This window comes from Vipera berus (genome assembly GCF_964194415.1).
Source record: "Vipera berus genome assembly, chromosome: 2".
Classification (NCBI taxonomy): Eukaryota; Metazoa; Chordata; class Lepidosauria; order Squamata; family Viperidae; genus Vipera; species Vipera berus.
Window position 1 is genome coordinate 182,542,874 of NC_138203.1, and position 19,394 is coordinate 182,562,267.

At 40.4% G+C, this 19,394-nt stretch overlaps 1 protein-coding gene across 4 annotated transcripts; it reads right to left on the bottom strand.

The window, feature by feature from the left end:
• Nucleotides 1-18,506, bottom strand: TRMT1 (tRNA methyltransferase 1). Of its 4 annotated transcripts, none has more exons than XM_081320235.1 (17): nt 18,173-18,506; nt 15,717-16,056; nt 14,068-14,123; nt 13,276-13,421; nt 8,965-9,152; nt 7,110-7,225; nt 6,052-6,164; nt 5,640-5,788; nt 5,343-5,426; nt 4,810-4,879; nt 4,563-4,697; nt 4,053-4,138; nt 3,259-3,367; nt 2,377-2,453; nt 1,890-2,009; nt 1,179-1,299; nt 1-188 (listed from the first exon to the last, which is right to left on the bottom strand). In XM_081320235.1, the coding sequence occupies exons 2-17, from the start codon at nt 16,022-16,024 to the stop codon at nt 126-128; spliced, it is 1,941 nt and encodes a 646-aa protein (XP_081176361.1). In that variant the 5' UTR covers nt 16,025-16,056; nt 18,173-18,506; the 3' UTR covers nt 1-125. The 4 variants fall into 4 exon arrangements, with proteins under 4 accessions (XP_081176361.1, XP_081176360.1, XP_081176363.1 ...); XM_081320234.1 differs by having other exon boundaries at nt 15,717-16,049; nt 18,167-18,506; XM_081320237.1 differs by lacking the exons at nt 14,068-14,123; nt 15,717-16,056; nt 18,173-18,506 and adding an exon at nt 13,922-13,967.
• Between the last annotated feature and the right edge of the window lie 888 nt (nt 18,507-19,394).

A 19,394-nucleotide genomic window follows, 5' to 3' on the forward strand; every position in this document is an offset into this window, starting at 1 on the left:
TCATCAAAAGATAATAGTATTTAATTGGCATGCACATTTTGACAGTCATTAAAATATAAAGATTGCCTGTAAATGCAAAAATAAAAATCACACCAGGCATTCAGGACTCTTTTGTCACACTGCTGTTACGGTGTTTCACTCTGTGTCTCGTGAGAGTAGCAGCATGTGTCTCCCAATGTACAGTCACCCTGGGAAGGAAAATGGCATTCGTTGGGAACAACTGAAGACATTTATATTATTGCACCTAGTCCAACCTATATTATTTATGTAACTAGCTGATTGCTTTTTAAGAAAAAAGAAACCGCCTGGATAATGCACTCAGCAACTCTGGGGAATGGACGATGCTGTCTTCACCACGCATTATCTTTAGTAGTCAAAAATAGCAGTGAGATTTTTCTGAGTGTGTCTATGGTCTGTATAGTCTTAATGTGCATCCGCAAAGACTCAAATATTTGCTGCCGCCTTAGGTCTGCCCAAACTGAGCAGTTTGGTAAAGTATCAAGCAAGCAGCACTTTAGCTTGGTAGACCATTTTAAACTCAGGAGCAGCCGAATCTATTTTCAGAGGATATCCTGGTACTTAACTGGAATTGTCTGTCAATTATAACATTGGTTAAGATGGACTGGCTAGGTACGAAAGATTATTGGTTCTGGCTACCACCCTTAAGCTAGAGCAGATACTTCTTGCTCATTAGTATCTTTACTTATCTGTGGCTAAAAAAAAAACCCAAAACTTTGTGAATGTTTTCTGTTTCTAGGAGGCAAACTGCATGCCCCTGCAGTTTCCAGATCCCCTGTATGGAGAAGAGAGCCCTCAATCTATTTTTTCCCCCTTTCCCAGGAAGCTTAGACCCTGCCCTGGTTCTAGATTAGTGCAGTCACCTGAAAAGCTGCTCTAGTAAAAGGGAAATTTCCTTTCCCCGTTTCCTTTAGATCCAAGTGTTTCCATCTGTGTTATAACCCATCTATATCAACCCACCGATCCAATCCCATGCCCAAATGTTATGGAAGCCAAATGAAGCAAGCCAAATGCCGCGATCCTTTTCCATCACGTGCCAATCACGTTTCTTCCTGGACCTGTGCTATCGCAATAAACTGAATCCCAAAATATGCTGCCCGTTTCCTTTCGTGAGCCTTTAACTAAGTTTCTTATCACGCAGAGTAAGTGTGGCCACTTACCTGCCGGAACCTTTTGCATGGGAAGTTTTTCAGGTGAGAACCATCATTCCCTTCTGCGCACACTTTCCTCTTGTTCTGATGTAATTTTCTCTTTTCCTGCAGACAAGAGGAAATCCCGCCCCTAACCCAGAAAAATAATAAGGCACGAACCAAAGGCAGCTGCCCTTTGGTTTTAAAGGGACACCAAAAAAAGGCTCGTAATGGGAAGCTGCAGCAAACCCTGGAAATGGAAAACCCCTCCGGAATGGAAAGCTGCAGCTTTTACAGTGTAAAAACACTTGGAGCTGCGAGTGGCAAAGACGCCCACCTGCTTCTGCACCCAAGAGGACTAGCCTACCTTCCTTCTACGATTAGGTTGCACCCAACAGAAAGGAGCAATGGCAACATCAGCCAAGGGCCTGAGCTGTAGCTATGATACGTGCGTAGGCTTTTTTTATTTTATTTTCTGAGAAGGGAGTCACGATGCAGAGGAAGATACTAGCTATGCCCTTCCTTTGGCCATACAATCTTCCAAGACAAAAGTTCTATTAACGAGACTGTAATTCGCAGACCAAACAATACATCCGGCATCAGTTTTATAAAGGAAGAAACCACTGGGCTTTTTTTTTCCCCTTCAAATATCATAGATGTAGTTGTAATCCCAGAAGAGTTTTACATCTGGATGTTCCGATTTCCTCCCAGCTCCCCGTGATTCCCTTCAAATCCCTTTACCCCGCTTTCGCTCTCGATTTAGGCCCCCAGAAGGGCTCGGGATTCATCTGGAACCGTCGGAGCCTCTGTTTTCGTGATTTAGGATTAGCATCTGCTCGGACAGTGAAGGACGCCTGCAACCTGTACAAAATGTATAAAAAATCAGAATAAGGGGCAGATCAGAGCACGTGATAGAATTCTAACACCCCCCCCCCACAGGAGCCTTTTTAGTAAGTTCTGCCAGTGGTAGGAGAGTCCAGTATCTTACGTTTTTCTCTGCAAAGAGACATCACACTCTTGGGAGATTCTCCTCCCGCTCCCGCCATCCTCTCTGTTATTTATGTTTGTATGCATGTACGTGTGTGTGTATGTATGTATGAAACTTCAGGTTTCCGCCTTGAAAACATCCCAAGTTTTCAATATCCTGCACCTAGAGCAATTTGTTCCTCAGTTCAAAATCCACATTTGCTCATCTCAAGCCCAGTTCTACCATGTGACAATCACCTACTTGGGTTCCACGGAAAGGATGTGAGCAGCTGGGCTGTTCTCTGAAAGGCGCTCTCGTTTCACAGGGTTGAGCCGCTCCTGCAAGTGGGGATGATGGGCAGAAGGAAGAGAAGGAACAGCAGTTTAATCTAAAAAAGGGCGTTAAGAGCAGGGGTGTCAAACTCAATTTCACTGAGGGCCGCATCAGCACTGCGGTTGCCCTCAGGGGGCTGGGTGGGTGTGGCCTGGGTGGGCGTGGCCTACTGGGTGGGCGTGGCTACAGTGTGTATGGCCTACTGGGTGGGCATGGCCAGCTCTACATCGTTCGCATCAAGGGTGCCTATGGGGGCCTGGGCAGGAGTGGGACAGATCTGAGGGTCCTCTGGCAGGAGGAGGGTCTCTGGGCCAGGGCCAAGGCAGTGGGGGCTGTTCCCTCACTGTTTCCAGGATGGCTTCGCGGGCCGGATCTGGCCCCCGGGCCTTGTGTTTGACATGTCTGCCTTAGAGGAAGAGTGTAGAGAAGAGCAAAGGGCAACCAACCGTAGAAGGGATGTCTCGGAATTATTATTATTATTATTATTATTATTATTATTATTATTATTATTATTATTATTATTATTATTATTATTAACAACAAATCTTTTAGGGCTACCTCACACTGAATCTTTATTAAAGCTTCAACAAAAAAACACAGGACGTACATGCAGAAAGAAATCAGTTTAAGCCGATTGGTTTTGACTAAAAACTAGAGGAGAAACCAGAAATAAATTATCTCTGTGAGAAGCTTGATGCCTGGAATAGCCTTACAAGTTAGAGGCCTCCATAGTTGTTATACAGTGCCAATCGTTTTTATAAAGCCAGAAAAGAAAAGCTCCCTTATATGATAAAGTAAGGCCAGGCTCACCCAGCAGCGCATAATGTCCCAAAGCACAGATGGTGGTGCATCTGTTTTGATAGCATTCTTGCAGGCATGAGAAAGCGACACTTGGTGGCCAGCGTGAAGAAGAGCTGATCTGAAAAAGAATCCAGAGAAGGCTTATATTAAAACATGCCCTAACCTCCCTGAGGAAAAAGATTAGCAGAACCCCCGACAACAATTGAGACAGGTCAACAATCTGTTTTAAGGCAGCAGAAAAATTGGCACAATCATCTAAACATAAGACTCCAATTGGGTCAAATCTTTTCTTTCTTTCTTCCTATATTGTATATTCAAATTCTGTAGCTTTTTCTTACAGCTTCTTCTCTACCATCCTCTGAAATGTACTCTTAGTATAGCCTTAAAATCACATGATATAGCATGCTAGAGATCCTCAGAAGCTGTCTTTCCAAATCACCCAAATCAAAATTTATCCTTGAGAAGGAATCTTTTAAACAGCATATTTGTCAGGCAATGGGGCCTGAGCCATCTGCATGCGATGACTATTCCTCTTGAGTTTGAAAAGATTCACAGATTCACGAGACTAGATAACTTGCTAAAAAAAAGTGAGGCTCTTAGCAAGCTCCTGATTAATATATCACTATTGTTAGGACTACCAGGAAAAAAAACCCCATTATCTCTTCAATATCACAATGGCATTCAAACTTTACCAGCAAATGCAAGGAAATCCTATCTATCGCCACATTCACAGCCTATCTTAGGATATTCCTTTTCAAAGTTAAATACGAGATCTTTGTGCAAATTAGTTAAGTTCACCTTACCTGAACTGCAGTAGAGAAGGACTGTTAGAATGGATGGTTTTACTGAGTTTATCAAGGGTATAATAGAGAGGGGCATCAGGTAGTTCCTACAAGCAGAGGAAAGCAGATTCTAATTATATAGGGAAATTTTCTAGTGAGGTTACAGAAGAGGCATATCTACTACTGTAACCATGTTTTAGCCACATCCTGCTTTCAACGATGATCCGTTCTTAAGGCACTTTTAAGGCTTACTAGAAGAAGTTCCCTTTTAGGTAAGCTTGTTCACTATTACAATTATCTTACAAAAAAAGATGTCAATGGGCTAGCAAGAACCCAGACTGTGGCTTGAACATCGGTGCCTTGCAATGGGGAAGGCTGCCTAAGGTTGAACAGAGCAATGCTACCTGCAAAACCTGGCGGTCTGCTGGCTAGCTCTCCACTATTTTACTACTCGATGACACATTTTTGCTTCTGGGGGCGATCTGAAAACAGAATCACCCTATTCACTCTGCAAACAGCCATCCTCCTCACCTCCATCACCATGCTCAGGATGCCCTGAATCCGTTGATTTGTCTGAAAGCGGCCTGGGTTACTCTCAACCGCTGACAAGACTCGCTGAACAAAACCCAAATCGTGAAGTGGTGCTGCCCACATGGGGCCAGCCAGCTGCAGGACAAGGAGGAGGAGGAGGAGGAGGAGGAGAAGGAAATATCAGCTTGGGAAAAACCACTTCTCCAAGAACACGTAAGCCACAAGGCTACATACTATCCCAGCTCACCTGGTGGTGCTGGTGGCAATGTTCACAGGACGGACCTACAGGGGGGCCACAAGCAGCCTTATAGTTGAAGCTGTGGGGTTACACAGAAGAGAAGCAGATTCCATGAAGCCAAATCGTAACAACAGATGAGTTTGCTTCCTAACTAATTATCAAAGGAGTCCTTTATGTTACAAGCACAGGTGGTCTGAAAGTCCAAGATACTGAAGGACAATGGCCCACAGGTCTCTCTTCACTAGCAGAATATAGATCAAGCGTCAGAAACAACTGCTCAGAGTCAGGCCTCTGAATCCTCAGCAGCAATGCTTCGACCGGGGAAAAGAGCAGTCGATTGCTAATGCTGAGAGGCAGTACATGAGAGGCCATATTTTCCATTAAGAATTTTTGTCTATCTAGGTTTCTGTCAAATTCGTTTTCCGCTATGACCAGTGCAGGAGAAAATATCTAGCAGGAAAAGAATTTATACACCGAAATGTTTTAGGCAGCGGAATAAAGGAAACTGCTGCTATGCTAACAAAACTATAAAGAACTCTTACTTTTTTCCATCGCCGACCATCTTGCCAAGTCTCTGGATATGAAATGATCCACAGCCCACACAGTTATAAACCAAGGCCTGTTTGCTGCCAAGAGAAAGAAAAGAAGAGTTCCTAAGATGGGGCAAAGGAGGAGATGCCCAGGTATCGGCCTTGAGTCATGCCGGCTCTACTGGACATCCTCTTTCTGACTGCATCAAATTGGGACCAGTTGGAAAGCAAGCAGGAGATCTGAATGTTTTTCCTCCGCAGGGAAAACACAGCAGAAAAAGCGAAACGCCATCTTGAGCAAGTGCTCACCTCGCAGAAGCTTTGACCTTGGCCGGTCCACTGAAAACTCGAACAAACACACGGATGTAAAAGTCCACACTGACAGACAACAGTGGAACAATATAGCGCTGGTAGCAGTTGGCACGAAGATCCAGGCTGTGGAGGATAATTCGCAGGGCCTGAAAGAAAAAGGATGGTGCAGCAACGGTTCCTTTTGTCTTTGGGCACTGGGTACAATGGGGCTAGCTTTTCAGAGGATATCTAAGACCTCTGCATATTCTTCACAGCACCTGATGTTCCCATTCCATTCTTTCCCAACTCCACTACTGTAATACTTATAAGACCTTACCAGTTACTACTAGCTGTCCTTGCTAATTTGGGAAATATCAAACATGGCAACAGAACATAAGCATCTCATGGTCTGGCATGCCCTCCTACTCACCAACTCATGACAGCAGGTGGTGCTGATTGACACGCCTCCGTATTTGCTGTAACATGTTTCCCCCAGTTTCCCGGCCAATACAGCCATGTCAGTGCATGTGACACACAGCAGACCTAGTGAAGGCAAATTGTAGAAAACAATGCAAACCAACACTTCTCCCAAACGTACCAAATGGAGCTAAGGGGGAGCAGACAAGAAGAGTCAGTGAGGTTCGCTCTAGAACCTGCCCCACAGCTGAGCCAGTGCAATTCTACTTCCTTCTCTCCAAAAAAGGGCTGCTCTTCCTACCGTTTCAGGCACAGAGAGGGAGCAATATAATTTGCCAGTATTATCTACTTGGGCCCGATTCCAGACTCTAGAGTCCTGGTTCTCTTCCTTTTACTCTGTAATGTTCACTCTGAGAGCTTCTTTGGTCTAGCGCAGGGGTAGGCAACCTTGGCTCTTTTATGACTCGTGGACTTCAACTCCCAGAATTCCTGAGCCAGCATGGCTGGCTCAGGAATTCTGGGAGTTGAAGTCCACAAGTCATAAAAGAGCCAAGGTTGCCTACCCCTGGTCTAGCGGTTAAGGCACCAGTCTAGAATCCAGGAGTTTGAATTCTAGTCCTGCCTTGGGCATGAAAGCAGCCTGGGTGACTTTAGGCTAGTCACTTTCAGCCCAACCCCCTTCATATGGTTGTTGTTGTTGTGTGGAAAGTTGGAGGAAGAAGGAGTATTATGTATGCTTGCTGCCCTGAGTTACTTACAAAGCAATAAAGGTGGGATAAAAATCAAACGAACAAACAAATAATAATGGCTCAATCACTCTTGAAGAGTTTGTATCCTTTGGAACATCACTACAATTTCCTACAGAGCAGGAGTCACGTTATGGCTATAGATACACCCCATTTTGGAAAACAAATGTTACAACGTGAAATCCATGTTGTTATTTTAACTTGCCATTAAAAAAGGTGGAAACCTTTATGAAGAAAACTCTCTGGGGAAAAAAAACAATATTCTAAGCAGCCCTTATTCACAATTAAGAACAATACCTAAAACTGGAAAAAAGAATCAACTCACCTCCATCCCTCACACACTGCACCACAGCATCCAAGAAACCAGAAGGGCTGCCGTATGGGTCCAGATCAATAATATCGAAGAATTCTTTAGCTGCCTTTCTGCGATATAACAGCATCCTGCACAAGAGAGAGAGACAGACGGACAGACAGTGACAGACAGACATGATTAGGTGTGGTACATCCAATAGCTAGAAAGGAGGAAGCAGGAAATTCTATGAAACAGTAGATGCGTGCTTCAGTTGAAAAGGAAGCTCAGTTAAGCCTTCTCTATGCTAAAGCATTTGGTATATGTGCCTAAAATGAAAGATCAGCTATTTTCCCTGGCAGGCTGGCTGCTCATATAGAGATTACTTTCATTATGAGGCATGCCCATAATATGATTCTAGATCAGCAAAAGATTAGGCCAATGAATACATATCTAATGCAAGTCAAAGAGTTTCTCCAACTTAATTCCATAGAAGAAGAGGGGCGTAGATGGATAAATTGCTCAATAAAGAGAGGATGCTTTCGCTGGCACAAAAATAGAAAGAGATGGAAATTCAAGAAAATTAACTCCTTCACACATTCTTATTTTTTAAGCAATACATAGACATTGTGCCCTGATGACAGACTGAAGAATGGGATAATTAGAAACGCAGCTGAAATACAGGACCTGCATATTGTCTCTATTCAGCAGTGATTCAGCTGTACTTCCCAAACCTACACAAGTGGCAATTCTGCCCCAAGTCATGATAATCTTCCTGAGTACCATATACCTATTATTATTAGCGTATGGTGTTGCTGCGGTAGCCAGGAGACCACAACGCTATTGCAGAGATCTAGTTTGGCTTGCCAGGGTACCAGCCCTGGTATGGGAGACGCTTACGCACTTCCCAAAGTGCGCCACAGGAGGGCGAACTGGAGAGAGCAAGAGGAGAGGCTCCTCCTGCCCCCTCCCTTCCCAGAGGTGCCCCTCAAACAGGCACTGCAACCAGGAAGGTTCAGAGCCGTCAGAAATCTGACTGCCTGTACAGAGAGCACCAGTTCCTCTACCCACCGAAGTGGTACCTATTTATCTACTTGCATAGAAGATGCTTTTGAACTACTAGGTGGACAGAAGCTGAGGCGAGTAACAGATGCTTACCCTGCCACACAGTGCTTAAAGCTCAAACCACAGAAGCCGAGACCATCTCCAGCATCATTAAGCCACTGAGCCACTGCGCTTCTTAGCATACACCTGACTGGCCCTTTTGTTGAGACCAAGGTTCATGCAGTGTGCAGATAAGCATTGGCTTTCTCATTTATTATCGTGAGGTTTCTTATCGTCTTTGTTAGCTGTCAGAAAACTAACTTAACACCACATAATCAATTATGACCGCGCAGAAAAACATGGAAGGCTAAACAGTATTCAAACTTTATAAATTCTCCCCACCTCATTTATTACAACAGAATATTTACCTGATCGTGTCAAAACAAAAGGATAGTACAAACTGTTCTCAGTACAAGAAGTTTTTTTGTAAATGGCTTTTCTCATAGTTAGGATTAGCTCAAGACATAAAATAAAAACAATATTATCACTCCCGAAGGCTCACTGAACAAATTTGCATGCTATTCTATATTAAAGAATATAACTCAGTCAAGTATTACAAAGGGCCTCAGTGAGCTTGCATGAATCTAATTTGCTCTTCCTTTTTTTTACTCCCACTGTTACTATTAAATGAAATGAACCTTTATTGTCAAAGTTCAACTATGTTATACAAAAATCCTATTTCCTTTGCAAAGCAAGAGTTTATCTGCTATGCCTCAGGATGTTAAATGGTCAAAAGATTAAAAAAAGAAATAATTGGCATCCCTCTCTTGTATAGAAGTCTACTAACCGAGCATCTGACAAGCTTGGAGTCACCAGATGCTCCACGCCATTGAGCTTAATGTTTTGGGTGATGAATTCAACAGCTTTAGAAGAATTATCATTAGCTACCACACTGTGAATGCCAGGCACTTCCTTTGCAAACCGGATGGAACGCAGTCCAGAAGCAGCCAGAGCCTCCAGCACTTTGAGTCCCTCCTGTAAAAGGCAGGAAAAAAAGTTAAAGACAAACTGGAAGAAATATTGCAACTAACTTTAAAAACCTCAATATCTGACTTGAAACTATGTGGATCATCCCTGCTTCAACTTCCAAAGTGGCTCTGACAGTTTCAAAAATATCAAACAGAAATGTTCAGATTGTGTCTTTCTTAAGTGTTTTACGGTGCTTGACCACTATCCCTGCGCAAAACAATTCAAAAGCTTGCATCGTATCTTAAAGTGGACCTTTTGAATGCTTTAGCTTATGCAGAAATGAGCAACTATTCCAAAGTCCTAGATTCTTTACTTCAAAAGAATTATTAAAGAGGGTGATCACAGAAAGTGATCAGTCAAATCCCAGTTGTAAGGTGTTAGAAAATTCTGTTTTATTATATAGAAATGATAGCAGATGATTATTATATAGCCATACAGATTAGTAGCAGAGGATGGTTACATAGCCATACTGATCAAATAAAGTGTACAGTGTACAATCACCATGGGCCTTGCTGCTTAACGGTTTTTCAACTGTCACAGGAAACTCTCCTCAGAACAAAAGGAACCAACCATAGATGCAAACTAAACACTGCCATCTTCCGGCTGAATGATTCTGTAGCTGTTGCAATACAAAGCACATTCTAACATGTATTCCAACACCCCCACTGAACAACTACTTCTTATAATAGTCTAATTTTGATCTTAGTTCTGTTTCCTGTTTCTTATGCTTCTTCTCATCCTTTTTCTTCTTCTTCTTGCTGTCCTGGAGGTACACAGAGCTGGCGCTGCTGCTGTGGCTTCAGCCTTGGCTCTCCGAAGAGTTGGCACTGGAGCTGCTGAGGCTCTGGCTCCGGCTGGGCCTGGCTGGGGGAGCAGGTTGCAATTTCTTTTCGATTCTCCTTCTCATCTCTGGGTTTTAATATTCATGAGCAACATACAACAGACTTTTAGTTGGGATGCCTTTATTGCTTCTCGTGTATCTCCTGGCTGAAACCTTTTGTGGCCTGGTTTCTTCTTTTATTCCACATGAATAGTCTTTCTCAGTTAATTTATTATAACAAGGCTTATGTGTCCAAATCGTCTATGCCATGGGTGAACACAATTTGAGTGTTTTCCTTCTTGGCAGTATTAACTACCTGATTGCAGTTCAGCTGATATAGTTTATCTGTAATTTTAGCCCTTGAAAGTACAATATCCCCTTTTGTGATAATCCAAGTATCCCCTTTAAAGGTCACTACATTGCCTTATTTTGTGAACTTCTTCCAGAGCTGGAAAATACATTTTTCACAAGTATCTTTCTGGTGATACCCTGATAAATAGGACAGTAAAGAAAACCCTCTCCTATTCCTTCCGATTCTATTATTTGCCCACTAGCTGTGGTGATGTTTTCTGTTTTACTTTGGTCAAGGTGAGTAAAGTAATTTCTGTCATTTGTCATGTAACTCGTAGCTCTTGAATCAACACACCAAGCTTTCAAAGATGAGGTGCAACTTTTGGATTGAAAAATATAATTACTATCTGAAGAAAAACCAGTTTCTTTCTTCACACTTGCAACAGAAATACTGTCACTATTAATGCTTTTTGTTTTACGCTTATATCATCTATAAGCTTGCCCTTAACATATTCCAAGACTGTCATCTGGTTGTGCATCAGACAAGCCTTGCATAACGTTCTGATAAACCACTAAATAATAGTGCTGCACCATGAAAATCTTTTATTTCTTCTCCTATACCCCTCAGGCATTCAAGCATTTCCAAGGTATGCCTTATATAATCCTGCATTTCATATTTATTACTTAGACTAGCTCTTTCATGCACCTTTTGTAATCCTTCCCACATTTCCTTAGCAGTTTCACATTTACATATATGTACGATTTGATCATCTTCTATGCTAAGAGAGCTTGTGCTCTCAGCTTTCTGATCTTTCTCTATCCATTCATCTGAAGGTTGTTCTGGCCTAGCTTCATTTGTACATTTACATGTACCTTCCCTTATTAGCAGCATTTTCATCTTGAATTTCCAAGACTGGTAGTTCTGGTTTGTCAGATTTGCAAATGAAAGCTTTGTCTCAGCTTTATTACTGACTATTTTCTTTTATTCTGTTGCAACTTTCTGTTGCTGTACCTTGCACTTATTTGCTGTAGCTGGCTATGACTGATTTGCTCTGTTCTGTGCTGACCTTTATATTTTCCTCTAATCTGGGCTTACACTGGGTTTATACTGGGTTGACGTTGTGGGTACTGGGACCATAACCTGTTAGAAAATTCTGTTTTATTATATAGAAATGGTAGCAAAGGATTATTATATAGCCATACAGATTGGTAGCAGAGGATGGTTACGTAGCCATACCGATCAAATAAAGTGTTCAGTGTACAGTCACCATGGGGCTTGCTGCTTAACTGTTTTTCAACTGTCACACAGGAAACTCTCCTCAGAACAAAAGGAACCATAGATTATAACCATAGATGCAAACTAAACAGTGCTGAATAATTCTGTAGTTGTTGCAATACAAAATACATTCTAACATAAGGAATGCTTTCATGCTTATATAGTTCATGCTGCAATGATATACCATGAAGAAAGCCTCTGATGCAGACCAGATTTATAGTATATTACTCTGTAGACAGAGCTGTGTCATTGGCTCAATGCTCTGGTCTGAAGATCCCAGCTCAGCCCAGCCATTAAGGAAAGGTCTTCTCTTCTCTCAGGCTATCAAAGCATCTCCCAAGGAGATGTGGTAAGCCCCCCTCTCCCAAGATTCAGGGCAAAAAACCATTCCTTCCATCATGTTTTTAACTGTTAGCTCAATCGATATGAAATATATTGATTGTTAATTGTGCTGTTTTTATTTTTATATTTTAAACTGCACATATCAAGGTAATATTGAATTATGGGATACAAATATAATACAAACATAAAGCTTGGAATGTAAAGCTTGATAGTCGGCACTGTGTAGGGAGGCTCAACTAAGTGACATCTGCAAAATCTTCTAATTGTCTCAAGTCAAATTAAATGGTCATATAATCATGAGTAAACTAAATCATATCAGAATTTAATGTTTTCACTTGAAATCTCATCAAAGTGCTAATGTTTTTGTGGGAGAGTGTATGAGATCTAGGAGGATGACATATTTTCATAAATGACTTTTGTTTTGTTATATCCTTGTTGCGTTCTATTTAAGAGAAGGCTATATGCCTTCCTAAGCTCCCTACAAGGAAAAGATAGATCTTGACTATGTAATATAGGCAGTCCTCGCTTACTGACTACTTCTTTGACAAATGTTTAAAGTTACGACTATGCTGAAAAAATAACTTTATGGCCAATTTACAACCTTTAGCACTCCTTAGTCATGTGATTGCCATTAGTGTCAATACACATTCTCCTGTGCCTCATCTATGAATTTCCCCCCCCCCCTTGCAGTAGAGACAGATTGGAGAGGAAAGGATTGCATAGAGTAAGTTGTCTGCTCATGTACACATCAAAAGCGGTAGTTGGAACTGGGAGCTGCAGACATGCTATGCAAACAGCTTCAATACTCTTTTTGCGCTATGCAAACCACTTCAAAAAACCTTGCCAAGAAAAGTGCAGAGACTAGTCTAGACAATTGCCAGGGTCAAAAACTTGGGTTAGGTTGTTTTATTATTGCATTGATAGTTTATTTGGTTTTATACTTAATGTATGCCGCTGAGAGTCTCTGGATTGTGGAAGAAGTATAAACAATGAATGAATGAATGAATGAATGAATGAATGAGCAAGCAAGCAAACAATCTCCCACCAAGAAGAGCCAAAGATTATGATAGCTGTGAATAATAGCAATAGCACTTATATACCACTCCAACAGTGCTTTTCAGCACCCTCTGAGCAGTTTACCATGTCAGCATATTGCCTCCAACAATCTGGGCCATCATTTTACCAACTTTGGAAGGATGGAAGGCTGAGTCAACCATGAGCCGGCCAGTATCGAACTCTTGGCAGTGGGCATAGTTTACGTACAGTACTGCATTCCAACCACTGCACCAATGATAGAAACTTTATCAAATATATCTGGGCAACAACAGGCTGGTAATGGCCAATGGAGTGATTATCCAATCCACCCTCAAAACCCCAATGTGGAAACATAGATACAATACCTGGCATACTTCACCCACTTCTGCAACTGTAGCAGTCTCCTCATCTGGAGTATCTCTATAATTCAGTTGTTCCAAGTTATCATCTTTTTCCTTTTCAGAGAGATCAACAATCACTTTAGAGGCATTTTCTTCCCCAGGGACTGCAACTGGAGAAAAAAGATGGGGCAGTATCTAGTCTGTATTTTGGTATCTTGTCTGAACAAATGTTCAATCTTTTAAATCTTTTTATATAATTATCAAATATTCAACTCCTTTAAATGATGTTTTCTCCTACTATAAATATAACTGCAAGGCCGCCTCTTCTGTTTAACTTTGCCACTACTGAAAACCTGAACATACTTATAGGTGTATGGAGCACCTTACTGTCAAAAATCTATTCATAATTCCAATTATGTAAGTAAACTGCAGTTGGTCTTTTTAAAACTATAAAACAGAATCTTAGCTAAAAAGCAACAAGAACAAATTACAGAAGATTAAAAGATTCTGTATTGTTCTTCTAGGGACAATTCCTGAAAATTAAAAGTGGGTCTGCTTATTTCACTTCACAGCCACTAAAAAACCCCTTTTTCTAATAACCCGAGGGAGGAATTCAAAATACTGCCTTGTTAAGTCCCAATTAAGTTTTTTTATTATTAAAAATGCATACACATTCTTTCTCTGCAGGCAGGAAAATAAGTCCGTATTGTTACTACGAAACAATAAAAGTGAATATCTACATTTTGCTTCTCATACATCTCTGTTTTTCACCTGATGGACCTTAGATGGAATAGTGATGAAAGCATTGCCACTCACTCCTAATTCCTTTGGATGAGAGCTGCAGACGAGCAAATTCAGTAATAACGGCACACCTAAATGTGAGAAAAACGGCACATATTACAGATTTAATGTGCGAGAATATACACAAGATTAAATATCTACTGTGCCTGCATTCAGTCCTTTCAAGAATGCAGGACTTTTACAAAGGATCATTACATAATTCAGAATCCAAAACTATCAATCATTTCAAAAATGCTTTCAAGTAAAAGGACAAATCAGCATCACTTCTTAGGTCTAAGAAGCAAGAAGACAAGTAAGGTGTGTTCAACTGTATATATTTCTTCTTTCCTACCAGTTTTCATATTGCTGGGAGTTGGGTGGCACATAATTTTAATAAATTATTACATCTACAGTATATTACACCAATAGCTTTTAAAAGCAAGAGTGCAGACAGATGTTTTTATAGCTTAATAATATGTGTTTATTTTGTATTAACTCAAAATATGTAATTTGCATCATTACTGCTAAATTAGACCAAATTCCAGGAATTTTTATAAAATGTACATAAGCATCAAGTATTACGTAGTCTACCAGAAATTGATTTCTGATCTATTGTTTGCTTACCTTATTAATATAACAGCACACTTTTTTCCTTGTTATGCAGCATGAAACATCAATTTGCCTGATATATAGCACTACATACTTATGAAACTACTTCAATGAATAAAATATCCCACAAGCCTTGCAGTAATTAAAAAATGACTTTCACTTTCCAATTTTGCATATATTTTTCTCCACTAAAAATGAACTCCATAGATAGCAATGTTGTACTAATAACATTATGTTGAAATCATTTGCTCAGCACATCAGTTCAGAACTCTTAGTATTTATCTACACGAACTGTTTGAATCTCATTGCATTGCTCAAAGTTCCACATATGTAGTAAATTTGAAAATACACTTACTAAATGAACGTTTTCCGACACTGTTCCTTTTACATTATGATTACAGACTGTCATATTAATAAAAATTACACTGGAAAGTAAAAAAAAAATATAACACAAAATCCTACTTGGAGCTGGCTAAAGCTATGCACTCTGACAATATCTAAACAAACCCATTATCTACTATTTGATACTGATTGGGGTTCTTTCAGAAAAGGAATACAGGGAAAAATTAAAATGAACATCAAGGACACCTACAGCCTGATTAGTCCATGAAATGGAACACTTTTACAAAAAAGATCTTTAAGTAGGGAAAAGTTAAGAGTAGATATGCTTGAATACATAGCCAGTCTCCTTGAGGATTCCTGTGGCAATAAATAGCAGTTCCTCCCAAAGGTTTTTAGAAAGTGAAAAGATACAGACAGAACCCCTTTGCTAATGAAAATGATCTTCAGACAAGGAAGATAGAACCTAACGAAATATATGCTCTGAAGCTAATCACAGGAGAACATCTCTTCTTTCTCAGGTAAAAGATAATATTTTGATAATAAAGCTAACTCCAAATTAATTCCAACTTGTTATTCCAACTGTATCCTCTTTCCCCACCACCACCACCAAAAAAATCCCAAAGGGATAAACTCTCCTATCATTACTTCATTCCAACTTCATTCCAACTTCATTCATTCATCGAACTTCTGAAAAAAATCCAACAGCTTGTGAAGTCACCCCATTCCCTACTTACGTAAGGTCTCTGTTGAACTCTTGGACGGGGTTATAGAACACTTCATTGGCATTTGGGAAAATCACTTTTGCTTTTCCTTCTGTGATTATTTTCTCACCATTTTCTGCTGGCTCACTGCCACCACTTGTACTCACGGTAGGTGACTGAGCCATATTTTGCTCCAGATTACAGCTTTCTGTTTCCATGTCTTGATTCCGATTACCCTCCATGCCTTTGTTAAAAGATTGATTTCTGACTGAAATTGTAATTAGAGTTGCTTCATTCCTATATGAAGCCAAGGCAAGTCTCAGCCAAGTCCTCAGACACATTTATTTGTCATCAGTTTTTTTTAAACTATTTTCTGAAAAGAAAAGAAAAGAAAAATTATTTTACTGCAAATACGCTGAATTTCCACTCCTGCTCTAAATTTAGATACAACTCCCAAGAATAGAGTATTTCATATTATACTCACCTATTGTAACACTTACCATCCCAGTGAACTTAACTGTGATTCATTTAACAGTTTAATCAAGCCAATTTTCTAGGTTTGCATTACACACCAAACCATAAATTAATTTTACAGCCTAAACCTCTGCAACACATAGGGTAAAATGGATAATCCATGGATTTATGCATCATGGATAGACTACTGCAACGCTCTCTACATGGGGCTGCTCTTGAATACTACTCGGAGGCTCCAGCTGGTGCAGAATGCGGCCGCGCAGGTTGTGATGGGGGTCTCCCAATACTCCCACCTAACACCTCTGCTCCGCGAGCTGCATTGGCTTCCAGTTGCCTTCCGGGTGAGATTTAAGGTGCTGGTGATGACCTACAAAGCCCTAAATGGCATGGGTCCGGATTATTTACGGGAGTACCTTTTGCAGGCGTTAACTTCCCATCATCCTGTGCGCTCCCACAGAGAGGGCCTCCTCAGGGTGCCGTCGGTCAGGGAATGTCGACTGGCGGCCCCCAGGGGGAGAGCATTCTCTGTGGGCGCGCCTGCCCTCTGGAATCAGCTCCCTGTTGAGCTCCGGATGGCTCCCGACCTTCGCTCTTTCCGCTGCGACCTGAAGACTTGGCTATTTGAACTTGCCGGCCTGGACTGAGGGACTGGGATTTTAGATTTTAAATTTTACATTTTACATTTTAGAACGTGTTTTATTGTTTAGGGCTACTTGGTTTAATTTATTTTAATTTTTGTATATTATGTGTTGTATATAGTGTTTTAATTGCCCTGTACATCGCCCCGAGAGAGGGGCGGTATATAAATCCTAATAATAATAATAATAATAATAATAATAATAATAATAATAATAATAATAATAATAATAACAACAACAACAACAACAATAACAATAATAATAAAATAATAATAATGTACATATAGCCTTGCCCAATGCACACCCATGTCAGGTAGCACAAGGTTTCTCAAACTGTTCCTTACAACACTAGGGTTGTGAGAGAGATTAAAGGTAAAAAAAGTTCACTTCCCAGGAGCATATATAGCAAGTTTTATAAGATAAGATAACCTTTATTGTCATTTTTTTTACTGTGGGCACGACACATATCAAAAATGAAATTTAGTTGCTCACTCTCAAAGTGAACACATACATGACACACACCTAAACATACTATATACAATATATACATACTATACACAACATACGTGTAGACCTACACTCCTACATATACATAACATATGAATATTAAACATTGTCCATCTTGAATATATAATGGCAGGAGGAAGCTTGAAAATTCACAAAGTTTATATGGAACAAAACTGGCTGAATCTGGATATTCTGCTTTGGATACCACGGAGCCTCGACCCAGAAGGTAACAAGGAAAACAGGTTGTGAAGAGGGTGCGTAGTGTCCCAGACAATTTTATGGACCCTACTCAAGCAACACTTCTGTGCTATGTCCTGGATGGGAGGGAGGGAAGGTACAACAGAAAGGGAGCTTATCAATTAATATGCCAAAGCCCATCTCCAAGAGGTGCTCATAACTCATTAATTTGCCTCTTGAGCACAAGTTCCAGATTATTTTAAAACTAATGGATTCTATGGCCTGAACAAATCCTGAAATACAGATTTTTTTATTTTGGGGGGGGGGGGAACAGAACATGATTGTACAGTGGCAAACTTTCTCACTGAATTTTATAATTTTCATATAAAATAAGGGCACATTTTGTTTGTACCTCTTCTTCTGCAAAGAAATGATCATAAACTTATTTTTGCAAGACTATTTCTCAATTACAGTTTAGAGAAATACTATCACTACTTGGTATTAGAAACAGTAATGACCAACAGAAAATTCTTGAGGCACACAACCTTCCCCATCTCAGAGATGGGGCCTGGGCATTTAACTGTTACCTCTTGATAAACATTAAATTTTATCTTAACCTAAAGAATCTTAATTGTAACTGGAATAGCACAGAATTAAGTAAAATAATTTTAACTCTTATTATTTTACACTTACTCTACAGCCAACGTGTAATTTTCAATGAACTGTAGACTAGCATTATTTCTCCACAAGCCTTCGCATGCAACTGCAAATCCGTGGAGGTGAGGCAGCTGGAGGGCTGAAATCTGAGTTCTCTGAGGGAGGCAACACCGACGTCGAACGTTTCTGTTTTTGCTGTAATCTGGATCAAGCCACGCACCAGGCAAAGGATAAGGAGCTATAAGTCTCTCTCAAGAAATCAGGCGGGGAAAGGGGGGAGAGAGACTTAAAGAAAGGCCCACGATATAAGCTCCCCTATGTATAGCACAACCAATCAGAACTAATGTCCACGTTCCCCACCACAGATTGTACCGTCAGCGCCATATTGAAAGTGACTGGGGAAAGATCAGCTGATATCCTTCCAGCCAATAGAACCGTGGCAGCGGACGGGTCGCCTAGAGAGTCAAAAAAAAAGAAAAGAAAAATGCCACTTTTTCCTAATGAAGCAGGTGGGAGAGTACAGCGTTTTCCAAATTGTTCGCCTGTTTCAAAACGTCGCCTCGAATCAGATCTGCGAGCCCACTGCAGCTTATTGTTTTATGTCTACAAACAATTGCAGTAAACGGCGATAAAAAGCGGTATGATTATGATTAAGATTCAAGTATATTGCAGTTTCGCACGATTCTTCGTTGCAGAGAATAAAAATTATGTATTGGAACGTCCTGTATATGTCGATTAAAAAACAAGACCTCTTGCTTTCAGCATCACTTCTTCTTAACTAAATAGGTATAGGATGCAACCTCTGAATAAAACAACCTGGACTTAGATGGAAAGACTTCAATGTAACAACTCTGCGAAACTGTTGCAGCAAGTTATATAAAAGCAGTAAGACCTAATAGCTTTCCTGACCTATATATTTTCCAAGAAGTCTGATTATCTGGAAAATATCTCTATGGTTGTTAAATATTGTGCTTCTCATTTCAATTTGGAGGGTGGATCAATCATTATTGAGCCCAAGAAAATATATGTAGAGTGCAAAATCAAAATGCTTATTTGGTCAGTGACCAAATCGATATAGATATAGATATCACTAAAATGAGATAGCTAGCATGTATTAAACCTAAACTGATTAATAAGACAGAAGTGGTTATTTCTGTGACCATGTATTTGTATTGTGGCAACACAGTATTTGGGTACTGCACAAGTGCACAAGGTTTTGAATCTTCTCAAAGATGGTTCACATCAAAATTGCCTTCCT

Coding starts and splice junctions, on each gene's coding strand:
- TRMT1 (XM_081320235.1), bottom strand. CDS start 16,024: ATGTGTCTGAGGACTTGGCTGAGACTTGCCTTGGCTTCATATAGGAAT. Junction 7,226..8,964: donor CCAAGCTTGTCAGATGCTCG/GTTAGTAGACTT, acceptor TCTCTTGTGCAG/GATGCTGTTATATCGCAGAA. Junction 2,454..3,258: donor GGGACATTATGCGCTGCTGG/GTGAGCCTGGCC, acceptor CCCCACTTGCAG/GAGCGGCTCAACCCTGTGAA.